Source organism: Muscardinus avellanarius (genome assembly GCF_963383645.1).
Source record: "Muscardinus avellanarius genome assembly, chromosome: 4".
Taxonomy (NCBI): Eukaryota; Metazoa; Chordata; class Mammalia; order Rodentia; family Gliridae; genus Muscardinus; species Muscardinus avellanarius.
The window spans coordinates 87,604,291-87,623,592 of NC_137789.1; the positions used below are offsets into that span (position 1 = coordinate 87,604,291).

Here is a 19,302-nt window from a genome sequence, read left to right on the forward strand (position 1 = left end):
TTCTCACTAGATTACTGAGAGCCTCACTAAGTTGCTGAGGCTGGCTTTGAACAATCCTATCTCAGTCTCCCAAATACTGGGATTACAAGCATGTACTACCACACCCAGTTTATTTACATATTTGTTTGTATTGAATATAGAACTTCATATGTAACACATATATATAAATTATATTAGTATATAATTATTCTCTATTTTTCACCATTGCCTGTGGTGATCAATTACCCACAGATGCTAAATAAAAATTTTATCAATAATTTGGGTCTGAGAGAGGAAAATGGGAAGTAGAAAGTCAAGAATCCAAAATATCATGTGTTCAAATTTGCCAAATTCCTTTCCATGTCTGTTCTGCATATAGTTCCCAAGTACCATTGGACAGACCATGGCTCCACGTTCACGCCAACGAAGGCACAAGAAATCCCCATCAGTGGCTTCCATGGTTGTGACTTCACCCACAATCGTAACTCCTGTGCCTATGAATCTCCCAAAACCTGGCCCTAGCATTGATGCACTTGGCTTCTTCTCCTTGGACAATAATGTTCCTGGGCTATCCCAGCTGATCCTTCAAAATCTGAACATGAAAAGCTATGAAGACTACAAGTGAGTGACCAGCTGTGTGGAAGAAGGATATTTGCCTTTAGTAGAAATGCTTTCAAAAGGTAGAGAGAGGAAGTCTACTTTGGGCAAGATGTGGTATTTGTAGAGGGATTTTCTCATCCTGGCTTTTGCTGCTTTTATTACTCTAGAAGGAATAGTGTGTTATAACTGAAAGATGATGGGAGCAGGAAACATAGATAATGTGAAAGTGAGTAGGAGGCAAGGTGGAGGACCTGAGAGACTTGATAGATGTCCTTTTCCCTACTGCCATTTTTTGTCCATGTTGTCTCTGCAGGTTGGTGATAGACGGGGGTACTCCTGTGTCAGGCTTTGGATTTCGATGTCCTCAAGAAATGTTCCAGAAGATGGAGGACACATTCCGATTCTGTGCTCACTGTAGAGCACTCCCTAGTGGCCTTTCAGACTCCAAAGTCCTTCGGCACTGTAAGAGGTGACTTGTCAGGTGCCAGTAGGGAAGACATTCACAAATCATCCTCATTCCAAGAAGAAAGGTCTAAAAGTTTTTAGACTAACTTCAGTCTCATTATGTGACCCAGACTACAGAGAGATTAGAACTTTTTTTTTTTTTTTTGGTGCCTAGGATTGAATTTTTGGGTGCCTACAAGCATTCTACCTCTGAGCTATGCCCTCAGCCCTATTTTATTACTATATTTTTATTTTGAAAAAGGGTCTCACTGAGTTGCAGGGGGCTTCACTAAGTTGCTGAGGCTGGCTGCAAACCTATGATCTTCCTATCTTAGTGCCCCACACCCCAGTACTGGAACAAATAAATATATACCTGGCTTAGATTTTTTTTTTTTTTTTTTTTGGTGGTACTGAGGATGGGACCCAGGGGCATTGTACCTCCGATCTCCACACCCAGCCCTCTTTTTTATTCTTTATTTTGAAACAGGTTTTCACTGAGTTGCAAAGGGCCTCACTAAGTAGCTGAGGCTATTCGCAAACTGCGATCCTGTCTCAGCCTCCCAAATGCTGGGATTATAAGCATGCGCCACCACGCCTGCTAAGAATATGGTGTGGTTTTGGGGGGTTTGTTTGTTTGTTTTGCGATACTAGGGATTAAACCTAGGGGCATTCTACCTCCAAGCTACACCCCCAGCCCAATTTTTCATTCTTTTTTTTTTTTTTTTTTTTTTTTTTGGTGGTACTGGGGATGGAACCCAGAGGCCACTACACTCCCAGATCTATTTTATATTTTATTTGGAAACAGGGTTTCTCTAAGTTGCTGAGAGCCTCACTAAGTAGGTGAGGCTGGCTTTGAACCGGTGTGGTCCTCCTGTTTCAGCCTCCCAAGTGCGGGGATTACAAGTGTGCGCCACCATGCCTGGCATATTTTTCATTCTTTATTTTGAAACAGGGTTTCACTGAGTTGCAAAGGGCCTAAGTAGCTGAGGCTGTCCGCAAACCCAGATCCTCCTGTCTCAGCCTCCCAAATGCTGGGATTGTAAGCATGAGCCACCACGCCCAGCTAGAATATAGTTTTTTTTTTTTTCATTGGGTTTTTTTTTTCTTCTGTGTGTGGTACTGGGGTTTCTAAAAGCCCTTCTACCTCGGGGCTACACTCCCAGACCTATTTTATATCTTTTATTTGGAAACAGGGTCTCTTAAGACAGCACGGCTGACTTCGAACCTGCGTGATCCTCCTGTCTTTGCCTCCCAAGCGCGGGCATTACAAGCATGCGCCACCACGCCCGGCATTTATTTATATTTTTGGTGGTACTGGGGTTCCTGGAAACCCTTCTACCGCCAGGTTACACTCCCAGACCTATTTTTAGGTTTTTTATTTGGAAACAGGGTCTCTTAATCCAGTGCGGCTGGCTTCAAACCTGCGCGATCCTCCTATCTCCGCCTCCCAAGCGTGGGGATTACAAGTGTGCGCCACCACACCCGGCTATTTATTTTATTTATTTATTTTTTTGGGTCTGGGGATGGAACCCAGGCATTTGACCTCCAATCTACACCCCCTGCCCTATTTTTTTTTTTATTCTTTATTTTGAAACAGAGTCTCACTAAATTGCAGAGGACCTCACTATGTAGCTGAGGCTGTCCACGAATGGTGATCCACTGGTCTCAGCCTCCCCAGTGCTGGGATTACAAGCGTGCACCACCACGCCTGGCTTAATGAGCCTTTATTTAAAACAAAACAAAAACAAACAAACAAACAAAAAAAACAGGTGTGGTGGTTCACACTTGTAATCTCAGTACTTGAGAGGCTGAGACAGAAGGATGAAACAGGAGGATTGAGGTTCACAGCCAGGCTCAGCTACTTAGTGAGGCCCCTTACAACTCAGTGAGACCTGTTTCAAAATAAAAAATAAAAAACAGGGCTGGGCTGTCGCTCAGAGGTAGAATCCCCCTGGGTTCCATCCTTAGTACTACAAAATTTTTTTTAAAAAACCAGCAGCGGGGCGTGGTGGCGCATGCTTGTAATCCCCGCGCTTGGGAGGCAGAGATAGGAGGATCGCGCAGGTTCGAAGCCAGCCGCACTGGCTTAAGAGACCCTGTTTCCACATAAAAAAGTATTAAAAAATAGGTCTGGGAGTGTAGCCCGTGGGAGTGTAGCCCAGAGGTAGAAGGGCTTCCAGGAACCCCAGTACCACCAAAAAAAAAAAAAAAAATCAGCCTAAGCAACTTAGCAAGACCCTGTTTCGCTAATTAAAAATTAAAAATAAGGCCAGCTGTGGTGACACATGCTTGTAATCTCAGTACTTCAGAGACTGAGAGAAGAGGATTGTAAGTTCAAAGCCAGCCTTGGCAATTTAGGAAGGCTCTCAGCAACCTAAGGAGAACTTGTTTTTTTTTTTTTTTTTTTTTTTTTTTTTTTTAACAATTTTTTTTATTGAACATAAATAGTATACATTTACACTATATTTGGTGCCCTCTCCCCCCGCCCCCGTTTTCTCCCCCCCCACCAATGGTTGGCCAGGTTAACCATGTCTTATTCATAATTTTACACATGTTCAGGTGAAGATGCTCCTTAATCAAGATCGGCCTTTCTCCTCTCCTATCTTTCCATTAAAACTTAGCTAGTATTTCCCCTCTAATATCTGGGGTCCTACTGGTATCCTTTGTGTTTTCTAGTTTGGGCATATTAGAGGAAACATGTGTATCTTCTCCTTCTGTGCTTGGCTGATCTCACTTAACATGATGCTTTCCAGGGCTTTCCATCTTCTTGCAAATGATAAAATTTTGTTCTTCTTTATGGCTGAATAGAATTCCATTGTGTGTATTTCCCACAGTTTTGCTATCCATTCATCTGTTGATGGTGATCTGGGTTGGATCCATATTTTGGCTATTACAAATTGTGCTGCTATGAACATAGGTATGCATATGTTGCTGTATTTCTCTGAATTCAACCCTTTTGGAAAGATACCCAGGAGTGGTATAGCTGGATCATATGGTGGATCTATTCCCACCTTTCTTAGGAATCTCCACACAGATCTCCATAGTGGCTGAACTAGTTTGCACTCCCACCAACAGTGTAAAAGAGTTCCTCTTTCCCCACATCCTCGCCAGCATTTGTTGTTGTTTGATTTCTTTATGCTTGCTACTCTCACTGGGGTTAGATGGAATCTCAGTGTAGTTTTGATTTGCATCTCCCTGATGGCCAGTGATGAAGAACATCTTTTCATGTATCTATTAGCCCTTTGTATCTCTTCTTTTGTGAAGTGTCTATTTAGTTCATTTGCCCATTTCTTGATTGGGTTGTTTGTTTTGTTGGTGTAGAGCCTTTTGAGCTCTTTGTATACTCTGGATATTAGCCCCCTATCAGAATGGTGGCTGGTAAAGATCCTTTCCCATTCTGTAGGCTTCCTCTTTAGGTTATTGATAGTTTCCTTTGATGAGAAGAAACTTTTTAGTTTAATGTTATCCCACTTGTTTATTCTTGCTTTAATTTCCTGAGCTTTGGAGGTTTTGTTGAGAAAGTTACTGCCTGTGCCAATATGTTGTAGTGTTGAACCTATGTTCTCCTCTACTAACTTCACCGTCTCAGGTCTAATTTCTAAGTCTTTGATCCATCTTGAGTTGATTCCTGTGTTAGGTGAGATATAGGGGTTTAGCTTCATCTTTTTACAAATGGCTAGCCAGTTCTCCCAGCACCACTTGTTGAAAAGGCTGTCTTTTCTCCAGCGTATGTGTTTGGCCCCTTTGTCAAAGATTAATTGACTAAAGATGTGTGGGTTTGTTTCTGTATCTTCTATTCTAATCCACTGGTCAGTATATCTGTTTTTGTGCCAGTACCATGCTGTTTTTACTACTATTGCTCTATAGTATAGTTTGAAGTCTGGGATTGTAATGCCTCCTGCGTGTTTCTTGTTATTGAGAATTGCTTTGGCTATTCTAGGTCTTTTCTTTCTCCATATGAAGTTCATGATTGATTTTTCTAGGTCTCTGAAGAATGTCACTGGTATTTTAATGGGAATTGCATTGAACCTATAGATCAGTTTTGGCAGAATGGCCATTTTGATGATATTTATTCTGCCTATCCATGAGCACGGGAGATCTTTCCATCTTCCAAGGTCTTCTTCTATTTCTTTTTTTAATGTTTTATAGTTTTTGTTGTAGAGGTCTTTTACATCTTGGGTTAGGTTTATTCCTAGGTATTTTATTGGTTTTGAGGTTATAGTGAATGGAATTGTTGTTTTTGTTTCCTTCATTGTGGATTCGTTGTTGGCATAAAGAAAGGCCACTGATTTCTTTAGGTTGATTTTGTAACCTGCGACTTTGCCGAATTTGTCGATCAGCTCCAGAAGTCTTTTGGTTGAGTTCTTTGGGTCTTCCAGGTAAAGGATCATGTCATCTGCGAATAAGGATAATTTCACTTCCTCTCTTCCTATGTGGATTCCTTTGATTTCCTTCTCTTGTCTGATTGCTGCAGCAAGAGTCTCAAGGACTATATTGAAAAGGAGAGGTGAAAGTGGGCATCCTTGTCTTGTTCCTGACTGTAGCGGAAATTCTTGCAGTTTTTCCCCATTCAATATAATGTTGGCTTTGGGTTTGCAGTATATTGCCTTGATGATGTTGAAGTACTTTCCTTCTATCCCAATTTTTTGCAGTGTTTTTAACATAAATGGGTGTTGGATTTTGTCGAATGCTTTTTCAGCATCTATTGCTATGATGATGTGGTTTTTGTTCTTGGTTCTATTTATGTGGTGAATAACATGTATTGATTTGCGTATGTTGAACCAGCCTTGTTTTTCTGGGATGAAACCGACTTGGTCGTGATGAATTATTCTCTTGATATAGTTTTGAATGCGTATAGCTAGTATTTTGTTTAGAATTTTTGCATCTATGTTCATTAAGGATATTGGTCTGTAGTTTTCCTTTCTTGAGGTATCTTTATTTGGTTTGGGGATTAATGTGATACTGGCCTCATAGAAGGAATTTGGAAGAGTTCCATCTCTTTCAATTTCCCGGAACGTGTTATGAAGTATTGGTATTAGTTGTTCACTGAAGGTTTTGTAGAATTCAGCTGGGAACCCATCTGGGCCTGGGCTTTTCTTTGGTGGAAGAATTTTTATTGCCGTTTCTATTTCTTTGGTTGTTATTGGTTGGTTTAGGCTTGCTATGTCCTCTTGGTTGAGTGTAGGAAGGTTAACTGTGTTTAGAAATCTGTCAATTTCATCCAGGTTTTCAAATCTATTGGAGTATAAATTTTTAAAGTAGTTTCTGATAATGTTTTGAATTTCTTCACTATCAGTGGTGATATCTCCTTTTTCATTTCTAATTTTGGTAATTTGAGTTGATTCTCTTTTTCTTTTGGTTAGGTTGGCCAGGGGTTTATCAATTCTATTAATCTTTTCAAAGAACCAACTTTTTGTTTTATTGATTCTTTGAATTGTTTTTTTGTTCTCTATTTCATTTATTTCTGCTCTAATTTTGATGATTTCTCGTCTTCTGCTGGCTTTGGGAATGGATTGTTGCAGAATTTCTAGATCCTTGAGTTGTTTCATTAGGTTCTTTACTTGGTGGTTCTCCATCCTTTTTATGTGGGCACTCAATGCGATAAACTTTCCTCTTAGTACTGCCTTCATGGTGTCCCATAGGTTTTGGTGGGTTGTGTCTCTGTTTTCGTTTGTTTCCATAAATTTCTTTATTTCTTCCCTAATTTCTGCTCTTACCCATTCGTCATTTAGTAGTGTATCATTCATTCTCCATGAATTTGAATACTTTCTTTCGAGTTTCCTGTTGTTGATTTCTACTTTTATTCCATTGTGGTCTGAAAAGATGCATGGGATTATATTACATTTTTTGAATTTGCTGGTATTTTCTTTGTGTCCCAGGATGTGATCTATTTTGGAGAAGGTTCCATGGGCTGCTGAGAAGAAAGTGTATTCTGTAGTTCCTGGTTGAAATACTCTGAAAACGTCTATTAGGTCCATTTGGTTTATGGTTTCCTTTAGTTCTAAAGCATCTTTACTCATCTTTTGCCTCGAAGATCGATCCAGTGGTGTGAGAGGCGTATTAAAGTCTCCCAGAATTATTGTATTTGGGTCTACTTGGGATCTTATGTCCAGAAGGGTTTGTTTTACGAATGTGGTTGCACCCACATTTGGGGCATAAATATTTACTATCATTATATCTTCTTGGTGTATTGTTCCTTTTAATAAAAGGAAGTGCCCTGATTTGTCTCTTTTGATGTGTTTTATTTTAAAGTCTGTTTTGTTGGATATCAGGGTTGCTACCCCTGCTCTTTTTCGGTCACTGGTGGCATGGTATATCTTTTTCCATCCTTTCACCTTCAACCTGTGAATGTCTTTGGCTGTGAGGTGAGTTTCTTGCAGACAGCATATGTTTGGATTATGTTTCCTAATCCACATTGCCAGTCTATGTCTTTTGATTGGTGAGTTAAGTCCTTTGACATTAAGTGATATTATTGAAATATGCTTTTTGTTTTCTGCCATTTTGTGTTCTGTCTACTCTTGGGTGTTGTGATCTTTCTTCTTTACTTAAATGGCCCACTTATTAACTTCCTCGCTTCTCTGATTCTGGAGTCTGCTTCTTTTTTCTTCCTTATGATTTATTTCTTTAAGAATTTTCTCTAGTGTTGGCTTTGAATTCATGAATTTTTTGAGATTCTGTTTATCCTGAAAGACTTTGACTTCCCCATTGATCTTGAATAGTAGTTTTGCTGGGTAGATTAATTTGGGCTGGAAGTTATGTTCTTCCAGGGTCTGAATCACGTCATACCAGTCTCTCCTAGCATTCCTGACCTGGGTTGTATAGTCTGGGGTGATTCTTATTGTTTTGCCTCTATATGTCACCTGTCCTTTTGTTCTCACTGCTTTTAAGATTCCTTCCTTGGCTTCTATGCTGGTCAATTTGGTTATTATGTGGCGTGGAGTGGTTTTTCTTTGGTCCTGTCTCAGTGGAGTTCTGTATGCCTCCTGTACTTGAAGATTCAAGTCTCTTTCCATATTTGGAAAATTCTCTGAGATTATTTCCTTGAAGATATTACATATGCCCTTGGTCTGTACCTCTATCCCTTCCTCAATGCCTATTATCCGTAAATTAGGGCGCTTCATATTATCCCATAATTGCTGGATGTTTAGGTTTTGTTGCTGTAAAGATTTCTGTATATCGCTGACTGTGTTTTCGGTTTGGGATGTACTGTCTTCTAATATTGATATTCTGTTTTCCATTTCATCTAATCTTCCAGAGTTTCTTTCTATTGCTGTCTTCATTTCACTTATTGCCTCTTTCATTTCATTCCAGACCTCTTTCTGATTCTTTTTTAGTGTTTCTATTTCACCTTTAACCTCCTCTATACTTGTTTTAAAACCTTTCATCATATTGAACAACAAGATTCTGAACTCCCCTTCTTGCATTTCTAGTAGGTCAGTATTCGTGATTTCTGCTGTCTCTTCATAACTCCTGGTTCTCATATTTATAGTGTTCTCTGTCCTGTTTTTCTGATTTCTACCCATCGTTCGTGAGTAATGTGTTTAGTCAAATCTTAATATTAGGAGTTTAGGAGTATCGGCCAGTCAGCAGAGCCTTTCCAGTGTTGAAAGTGGGTGATGTGGGAGGAGCTGGGGTGATGGGTAAAGGAGTCAGATTAGGTGGAGGATATGTTAGGTTGAGAAGGACTTTAAGTATGATAAAGTAATAACTTGCTATGAATGAGAGAGAGTTAACTACTAGGACTCTTGTTGTTAGTAGAGTAGTTATGGATATAAAAAATACTTTGAGTTTTAAACCATGAGGTATATTATGGGGAAAAGTTTTGGGGGAGAAATGTATGTAGGTTAGTGTGGGAAGGTTTGTAAATAGGGATGCTGGTAGGAGCAGACAGACATAAAAAAAAAAAAAAAAAAAAAAAAGAATCCCCTCAAGATACCAAGACTATTATGTAATCCAAGAAAAAGGAAGGTAAACCAATCAAAGGAGGAGAATGAAAGAAAAGGAAGGAAAAGGGAAGAAAGAGGAAAAAGGAAGAGGAATAAAATAAAAGGAACTAGCAGCCGTGTGAAATAAAAAAATAAGGCAAACTATCCAATGTATATATATATAAAACAACAAGTTAAAGTAAGAGAAGTTTGGATTAAAAGAAGAAAAAAAAAGAAAAAAAAAGAAAACAGCAATAACCATACTAAAACAAAAGCACTTTAAAAGCAAAAGAAAACATAACATCCACATTAAAAGTAAAACAAACAGTCCTACTTATTTACGCATATGGGGTCAGGTCCATATAATATGTGTGTATCTGATTGCTTGGTAGCTTTCAGGATACCGTCCAATGTCTCTTAGTTTTCTTTGTACTCTATTTTTATCTTCTTAAGTCACTCTGGGTGTTTGGACACCTTTTTCTCCTTTAGCTGCTTTAGGTTTATGTGTCCGGGTGTCTGGTTTCACTGTTATTTGATTCTGTACAGTTCACAGATTCTGCGAAATTCTAACCTGTGGTCAGCACATCTGCACTCACCACCCTCGCCTCCAGCCTGTGCTTCCCTACAGCAGGGGTGGAGAGTGACTAAAGTGTAATTGGCACTTCCCCCTGAGGTCCTGAGCAGATTTTGTGGCCCGATGGATTTTCTTGTGTCTCTGGAAATTCCAGCTGGGCTAGCCAGGTGTGGTCCCAAGATGTGCCCTGGGCAAATGAATGCTGGTTCCTGGGTGGCCACACTTACTGCCAGAGCTCTGCCTATTCCAAGAGTGCAGGCTGGATGCCCTGTTAATACTGGACCCTAGTGAGAGTGGGTGCAGCTGTCTATTGCTGCTGGTATGTTCTTCCAAGGTGTATTGAGCTGTGTTCTCACTTAGAACTAAGCATCTGGCTACCAGGAGGTTGGGAATACCCCGCGGTGGGCCAGGGGTGCAGGGTAGGTGCTCAAGGGTCCAGTGTGCGGTGTCCAGCAATGGTCTCTGCGTCCCGCGGGACGTAGAGGCTGGGGGTGCCCCAAGGAGATTTCCGGGTCTCCCAGTGCTTTTGCAGCCTGGAGGGTAGGCTCTGGCAAGGTGGCAGGGGTTAGCCACAGAAGCAGGCTCCAATTTAGGAGGGCAGTGTACAGGCACTGATTACTAGTAGGGGACAGGCAGGATGCGCGAGGAGAGTGCTCTGAGGCTTGAGCCCGTGGTGGGGGTTTGAGACTGCGACTCCGCACACGCTAGGACCCCAGTTACTAGGGCGCCCTCAGGTACCTGTCTTGGTGCAGGAATCCGTGTGAGTCTCTGTGTCGATGTGATCCGGTCGCTGGTGGGCAGACAGAGTTCTGGTGGGTGCTGCTCGCTGCTTAGGATGCGGTCCTAAGTCCGTTTTTATTCCCGGATTATCTTGCCGTGGAAATATCGGGCAGGCAGCTCCTTGGACAGCTGCCAAAGCAGCCCGCGGCTCAGCGTTCCGGTCCGCGGTCAGATTGTATCTGAGCAGGTCCCGTGTCCGATCTTTGTTCTTCTTGTTCAAGTTCAGGGTTCCGCCGAGGTACAGGATGTGTTTTGGTTCCTGGTATGTATTTGTTTTGTTGATTTAGACACTGCTTTCTCAGTATTTAAACTTTATTTACTTCAGCTACTGAGAGGTGCTGTGTCCCTCAGTCGCCATTTTGAAAAAAAAAAAAAAAGAATCCTAGTATCCAAATTCAATTGCTCTGAAGACAAGTCCCATCCATGGTCAGCTCTCTGCTCTCAAAGACAGTTCCAACTTTCCGAACTTGTTTTTAATAATAATAATAATAATAAAATGAGCTGCATGTTGTGGTACATGCTTGTAATCCCAGTACTTGGGAGGCTGAGAGAGGAGGATCGCAGGTTCGTAGCCATCTTTGGCTAGTGAGACTCTGTTTTGAAATAAAAGGACTAAAAAAAATAGTGCTGGGGTGTAGCTCCGAGGTACAATGCCCGTGGTTCCATCCCCAGTACAAACAACAAACAAACAAAAAAGAATAAAATATTGGGCTGAGGGTATAGCTTGAAGGTAGAATGCTGCTATGTTCAATCCCCAAGTACCACAAAATAAAATAAATCAAATCAAATTGGGTTGGGATTGTAACTTGAAGATAGAACACCCCTGATTTCAATCCGTAGTACCACACACACACACACACAAAAATGATAAGCTGGGTATAATGGTGCATACTTGTAATCTCAGTATTTGGGAGGCTGAGACAGTAGGATCACCAGTTTGTGGCTAGCATCAGAAACTTGGTTAGGCCCTCTGCAACTTAGTGAGATGTTGTTTCAAAATAAAAGAATAAAATCCCGCTAGGAGTGTACCGCCAAGTTAGAATGGTCCTGGGTTCCATCCCCTGTACCAAGAAAAGGAAAAAAAAGATAAAATAGTGTTGAGAGTGTACCATGTACCTCAAAGGCAAAATGTCCCTGGTTTCAATCGTTAGTGTTCCTCTCCCCCCCCAAAAGAAGAAAATAATAAAAGAAAGAACACAGTATTAAACTCTTGGCTTGTTTTGGTGGGTTTTTTTTGTTTGTTTGTTATGCTTTGAAAGACATGTAAAAAGAAAGTAGTTTTGAACAGAGACAGGATCACCCTATTTGAGAAACTAATGGCATTCCCAATGACTTCTGCACTATCTTAACCCATTAATTGATCTTCCAACCTAAGTGTAGGAATATCACTTCCCTACCCTAGACATACCCAGTCACCTTTATGGCATAATATCTATTTCTGTGGTTCATCCTCTCAGGTGCAGAAATGTGTATTACTGTGGTCCAGAGTGCCAGAAGTCAGATTGGCCAGTACACAAGAGGGTTTGTCAAGAGCTTCATCTTGTGGCTATAGATCGTCTCATGGAATGGCTTCTGGTCAAAGGTGGAGTGGAAGTGTTGGGGAACTCTGCTGCAGTGGTCTTAGTTGTACTTGTAGGCAAATATGAAAGCATGTTGTTAGGAGGGAAAAATGAGAAACTGGAGCCAGACCTGGTGGCACGCACTTGTAATACCAGTAAATGGGAGGCTGATACAGGAAGATTCCAGGTTCATGGCCAGCCTCAGGAACTTAGTGAGACCCTGTCTCAAAATAGAAAGTAAAATAGAGCTGGGAGTATAGCTCAGAGGTAGAATGACTCTGGGTTCAACCTCCAGTACCAAAAAAAAAAAAAAGAAGAGCCATGTGTGGTGGCGCACACTTGTAATCCCAGCATTTGGGAGGCTAAGACAGGAGGATCTGGGTTCACAGACAGCCTCAGTTACTCAGTGAGGCCCTTTGTAATTCAGTGAGACCCTGTTTCAAAATAACAAATAAGCCGGGCATGGTGGCACACGTTTGTAATCCCAGCATTTGGGAGGCTGAGACTGGAGGATCACAGTTTGTGGACAGCCTCAGTTACTTAGAGAAGCCCTTTGCAACTTGGTGACACCCGGTTTCAAAATAAAAAATAAAAAAGAGGGCAGCGGGTGTAGCTCGGAGGATGAATGTCCCTGGGTTCCATCCCTATACCCGCAAAAACAAACAAACAAAATAAAGAATAAAAAATAGATCTGGGGGTGTATTCAGAGGTAGAATGCCCTAGGTTCCATCTTCAGTAGCACAAGAGAGTGAGAGACAGGCAGACAGACAGACAGATGGGTGGAGGGAGGGAGAGAGGGGGGAGGACTGGGGAAAGGATAGGGTATTTGTGGTCACAGGTTAGAAGTATGAACATAAAGAGATTATTGATTGTAATGAGGAGGAATTTTGAAAGATTCTCATTTCTTTTTTTTTTTCCCCAGGTGATTTTGTCCTACCCTCAGGACCTTGGTCATGGCCACCTGAAGTTGTACAGGACTGGAATTCCTGGTTTTCTATGAGGAGGTTACAGCTAGATGCAACACTAGATGCTGTGTTAGGCAGTCATGCTATGACCACCCTATGGGCCAGTGTAGCAAGGCCAAGGCCAGACCCAGATGTCCTGCGGGGCTCTCTGAAGCGGCTTGTGACAGATGCTTTGTCTCGGCCTTTGACACTGGGCCTAGGACTTAGGGCTCTGGGGATAGATGTTGGAAAGACTGGGGGAAACACAGTGCATGTGATTGGTGCTTCCCATGTGGAAACATTTCTCATACGTTCTGGAGATTATGATGAGCTTGGCTACATGTTTCCTGGACACTTTGGTCTCCATGTGATCATGGTGGGTGTAGATGTGGCTACTGGTTTTTTACACAACTCCTCAACTTCATCCCTGGAACCTGGCACAATTCAGCTTAGCAGCCACAGAGGCCTCTATCATGACTTCTGGGAGGAGCAGGTAGAGACTGGGCAGATAGCCCATCCAGATATGGTGGTGGCATTCCATCCAGGTAAGATCCATTGGGTCAGAGGAATACTGTGGCTCCTCTGAGAATTTTCCATTGTGACTCATTTTATACATACATCTATCTATCTATCTATCTATCTATCTATCTATCATCTATCTATCGATACTAGGGATTTAATCCAGGGGCATTCTACCTCTGAGCTATACTCCAGCCTATTTTTCATTCATGTGCATGTGCGTGTGCGTGCGTGCGTGCGTGCGTGCGTGCGTGCGTGCGTGCGTGCGTGTGTGTGTGTGTACTGGGGATGGAACTCAGGGGCATTCTATCTCCAAGCTACACCCCTATCCCTATTTTTATTCTTTACTTTGAAACAGGGTCTAACTCAGTTGCAAAGGGCCATTCTTTATTTTTAAAACAGGGTTTCACTAAATTGTGGAGTGCTTCATTAAGTAGCTTGAGCCCTCCTGTCTCAACCTCCAAAGTACTGGGATTACAGGTGTGCAGCACCACACCAGACATCTTATACCTTTAGAATACTGTTCATAAGCCAGGCGTGGTGGCACACACTTGTAATCCCAGCACTTGGGAGGCTGAGACAGGAGGATCACACAGGTTCGAAGCCAGCCTCAGCTGCTCAGTGAGGCTCTCAGCAACTTAGTGAGACCCTGTTTCCAAATAAATATATTAATAAAACAGTTCTGGGTGTATAGCCCGGAGGTAGAAAGCCCCTGGGTTCCACCTCCAGTACCACAAAAAATATAAATTAAAAAAAAGAATACTTTTCATTTATATCATTAAACACAATATGATAATTACCTTGCTTGATCACTTGCAATATATACTACACTTGGGTTTAGAATGTTTCATTAAAGAAACTAGGGTGAGGCGGGCATGGTGATGTATACCTGTAATTCCAATACTTGGAAGGCTGAGATGGGAGGAATGCAAGTTTGAAGCCAGCCTTAACAACTTAGTGAGACACTGCTTCAAAATAAAAAATAAAATAGGGCTGAGGGTGTAGCTCAGAATGCCCCTGGGTTCAGTCCCTAGTAACACACACACGCACACACACACCTACTCATGCACCTGGGGTGGATGATAATAATGGTGGTGGTGGTGGTGGGTATTGGGGGTGAGTCAATGTGAGTAGACACAATCAAAGAAATACATTGCTCTTAGGCCTTTCTCCTCTATTCCCATTTTCATTTTTTCCCCACAGGTTTCCATGCCTCCCCAGACTTGATGGAAGCATGGCTACCTACCCTGTTGCTACTTCGTGACTATCAGATCCCTACGTTGATTACCGTTTACAGGTTTTGACCTCTTTGTGATTCTTCCCTGACTCACTCATAGCTCTTTATATATATTTGCTCTATATAAAGAGCTCCCTCTTGTTCTTTGCTCATTGACTTTCTTGGGAAGATATTCCTCTTTCCCCACTTGGCTTTTTCATCCCCCTGGAACAAAGTCCTATGTTACTTAGATAAGGACTTAGTGAAATATTTGGGAAGAATGGATGCTCCTTGCTTAGTCTAATCTTACATAATTTTTGTGATTGATGAATACAGAAGTGTCATGCTCTTCAGTAATTTTTACTTTATCTCTTTCATAATCAGTAAGAACAATCTTTCTTTTCTCCCACAGCCATCAGGAATTGGAAGCCTCTTTGCAGATTCTGGTGGACCTGGATACACACATCACTACATATGGAGCTAACCCTTTCGCGTCCCTCAAGCCTGAACAAGTCTATTCCAGCCCTAATAAGCAGCCAGTATACTGCAGTGCCTACTATATTATGTTTCTTGGAAGCTCCTGCCCACTAGATAAGGGGCAACTAGAAGAGAATGTGGATGGTGAAGATTAAGTAGCTGATCTAGATCCTGACTAGATGCCTAGAAATGGGGAAATTGTAATTGAGTTATCTTGCTGATACCAGATTTTTGCTGCCTTTGCAACATACTGTTTCCTAAACCTTGTTTATTGTCCAGGTAAAGATTTTAAGCTGAGAGCCCCAGTCTGATATGACTCACTTTAATAGGATACCCATAGTAGCATTTAGAGATCAGTTTCTAGATTTAGTTGGTCTTTCCAGAGTCTAGAGATCCTGATATTGTTCTTTCCAGAGTCTAGAGTTCCTAACAGTTCCCTTGTGAGAAAGTTGTTTGTTTTTTGGTTTTGGGTGTTTTTTTTTTTTTTGCAGGTCTGTGGATGGAACCCAGGGGCATTTGACCTCTGAGCTACACCCCCTTTTTTTTTATATTCTTTTATTTTGAAACCAGGTCTCACTGAGTTACAGAGGACCTCACTAAGTAGCTGAGGCTGTTCGTGAACCGCGATCCTCCGGTCTTAGCCTCCCAGATGCTGGGATTACAAGCGTGCGCCACCATGCCTGGCTAGAAAGTTGTATTTTTTACTAGAACCAGATGGCACTGAAGAGAAGAATGAGAACCACCTTATTCTTCTAAGAATTTATACTGCAATAAACTCAGCTTGGTGCTTTATATTAAGTGACATGGGGATCTTGCTATTTGAGCATTCTGGTTCTGAACTGTTCTTAAGCAATCCTCACCTTAATCTCCTGAGGATTTGGGGCTACAGTTACTCACTACCATGCCTGGCTACTTTGGGCCTTTTTATATCACTTATTTTATCTTATTTCCTGTTATTGGAAGTATTTCTCATCTACACACAACACCTGAAGATTAAGGTTTCTCTTTTGCCAAGGAGTGATTAGCATCAGACTCTGGGCCTGCCACTCTGCGTTGTCTTATGTGATCCTTCTCTCATCACACTCTCAGGATTAGGAAAGTCTCTGGATATTCATTTCTAAAAACTTGCTGTGAAGGCCAGGTGTGGTGGCGCACGCTTGTAATCCCAATACTTGGGAGGCCAAGACAGGAGGATCACGTAGGTTCGAAGCCAGCCTCAGCAGCTTAATGAGGCTCTCAGCAACTTAGCAAGACCCTGTTTCCAAATAAAATAGAAAATAGGTCTAAGGGTGTAGCCCGGAGGTAGAAGGGCCCTGGGTTACATCCCCAGTACCGTAAATAAATAAATAAATAAATAAATAAATAAATAAATAAATAACCTGGCTGTGACCTTTACATACATATAACATGTATACTCTTAATACCTATGAAGTAATTTTATCTTTTTTTTTTTTTGTGTGGTACTGGAGATTGAACCCAGGGGCATTCTACCTCTGAACTACACCCCAGCCCTATTTTTATTAACTTTTTATTATGGAAAATGTGAAACATAAAATAGTAGAGATGAACATGAATAATGAACTATCATTTAACTATAACCCAGCTTCAACAATCTTAAAGGCCAATCTTGTTTCAATAACTCCAATGCACTGAATTTTTTTTCTGTACTGAGGATGGAACTCAGGGGCATTCTACCTCCGAACTATACACCAGCTCCCCCCAAAAAATGGTCCTGGGAATATAGCTCAGAGGTAGAATGTCCCTTCAATCCCAAGTACCACACACACAAAAGAGATCTCTCTTTTCACTTTATTTCCATAGAACTACTAGCTTCTCTCGTGTTTCTTACTCATATTTCTTATTTATTTTTTTCAGTAACAGTATCTCTTTATACATATTGTTTGTTTTGGGTTTTTTTTTTTTTTATGCAGGTCTGGGGATGGAACCCAGGGGCATTCGACCTCCGAGCTATACCCCCTGCCCTATTTTTTATTCTTTATTTTGAAACCGGGTCTCACTGAGTTGCAAAAAGCCTCACTAAGTAGCTGAGGCTGCAAACTGTGATCCTTCAGTCTCAGCCTCCTGAATACTGGGATTACAAGCGTGCGCCACCATGCCCGGCTTGTATACATATTGTTTGATTTTGTAGGTTAAGAATAAGGACAATGTTCTGAGCTATACCCCCAGGACATTTTTTTTATGTATTGGGGATTATTTTTTTTTTTTTTTGGGTGGTACTAGGGTTCCTGGAAGCCCTTCTACTTCCGGACTATACTACCAGACCTATTTTATACTTTTTTAAAATTTGGAAACAGTGTCTCCTAAGCCAGTGGGCGCAGCTGGCTTCAAACCTGCGTGATCCTCCTGTCTCTGCCTCCCAAGCGCGGGGATTACAAGCGTGCGCCACCACGCCCGGCTATGTATTGGGGATGGAACTCAGGGGTTCTACCTCTGAACTACATCCCCAGCCCTATTTTATATTCTTTATTTTGAAACAGGATCTCACCGAGTTGCAAAAAGCCTCACTAAGTAACTGAGGCTGTCCACGAACCGCGATCCTCCTGTCTCAGCCTCCCAAATGCTGGGATTAAAAGCATGCACCACCACACCAGATTGATTGATTGATTGATTGATTGATTGATTGATTTGTGGTACTGGGGATGGAACCCAGGGGCATTCTACCTCTTAGGTACACCCCCAGCCGTATTTTTTATTTTTTTATTTTGAAACAGGGTCTTACTGAATTGCAGAGGGCCTAAGTAGTAGCTGAGGCTGTCCTCAAACCACAATTGGCTGTCCTCAAACTGCAATCCTCCTGTCCCAGCCTCTCAAATGCCTGGATTACAATGTGTGCCAACACACCCGGTTTATTTTTATTTTTAAATTAGGGTCTTGCTATTTGCTGAGATTGTCTTTGAGCCTGTGATCCTCCTGTCTCAGCCTCTTAAGTACTGGGATTTCAGGCATGCATCACTATGCCTAGCCTGCAGTAATTTTAGAATTCATTTATTTATTCAAAACATTTAGTTAGTGCCTCCTATGTGAAAGGTACAGTATTATTGTTTTGAGAAAATAGAAAGTGGTATGAGAAATTGTTCTTATTCTTAACCTACAAAGACAAATAATATGTATACAGAGATGCCTTTATTGAAAAATAAGAAATATGAGTAAGAAACATGAGAGAAACTAGTAGTTCTAAGGAAATAAAGTGAAAAGAGAGATCACTTTTTTTGTGTATGTGGTATTGGGGATTGAACCCAGGGGCGTTCTACCTCTAAGCTATACCCCCAGGACCATTTTTATTCATTATTTTGAAACAGGGCCTCACAAAGTTTTGGAGAGCCTCGCTAAGTAGCTGGGGCTGGCTGTGAACCCAGGTCCTCCTGAGGAGAGATAACATTGCTAAATGATAATAAAGATACTGTCATTTTTTTTTTTTTTGGAACAGAGTCTCACTAAGTTGCTGAGGATCTCCTTAAGTTGCTGAGACTAGCCTTGAACCTAATCCTCCTGTCTCAGCCTCCCAAGTACCAAGATTACAGGTGTGCACTACCATGCCAAGTTTGTCAGTTATAATTATTTAACAGATAGCTCACTAGAACTTTGCACAGTGGTGCATACCTATGATCTCAGTACTTGGGAGGCTGAGACAGGAGAATTGCAGGTTTGCAGCCAGCCTCAGATACTTAGGACCTCCACAATGTAGTGAGATCCTGTTTCAAAATAAAAAATAGAGTGAGAGGTATAGCCCAGAGGTAGAATGCCCCTGGGTTAATTCCCTAGCACTGACAAAACAACAACAACAACAACAACAATAATAATAATAATAATAATAATAATAATAATAATAATAATAATGAAGAGGAGGAGGAGGAGACAACAACAGTTGTTGGGCCTGGTGATATACACTTGTAATCTCTGTATTTGAGAGGCTGAGATAGAAGGATCACAAATTCTTGGCTATTTTCAGTGAGGCCCTCCACAATTTAGTGAGACCCTATTTAAAAAATAATAATAATAAGGCTGGGGGTGTAGCCCAGAGATAGAATGCCCCTGAGTTCAATCCCCAGTAATAAAATAAAATGGTGCAAGGCATGGTGGCACATGCTGTACCACCAAATTAAAAAAGAAAAGAAAAGAAAATAGGCCCGAGGTGTGTAGCTCTGAGGTAGAATGCCCCTGTTCTTTTGTTTGTTTGTTTGTTTTTGGTTTTTGGTGGTACTGGGGTTCCTGGAAGCCCTTCTACCTCCGGGCTACACTCCCCAACCTATTTTTACATTTTTAT

General features: G+C 41.5%; 1 protein-coding gene across 1 annotated transcript; it reads left to right on the top strand.

Moving 5' to 3' along the window:
• Positions 1-379: 379 nt before the first annotated feature.
• MSS51 (MSS51 mitochondrial translational activator) lies at positions 380-15,172 on the top strand (the record flags this gene model as incomplete). The annotated part of the gene is made up of 6 exons (XM_080694935.1): positions 380-600; positions 893-1,048; positions 11,760-11,884; positions 12,784-13,350; positions 14,528-14,621; positions 14,953-15,172. Exons 1-6 carry the CDS (start codon positions 383-385, stop codon positions 15,170-15,172), a joined length of 1,380 nt encoding a protein of 459 aa, XP_080551061.1. The 5' UTR covers positions 380-382.
• Positions 15,173-19,302: the final 4,130 nt, after the last annotated feature.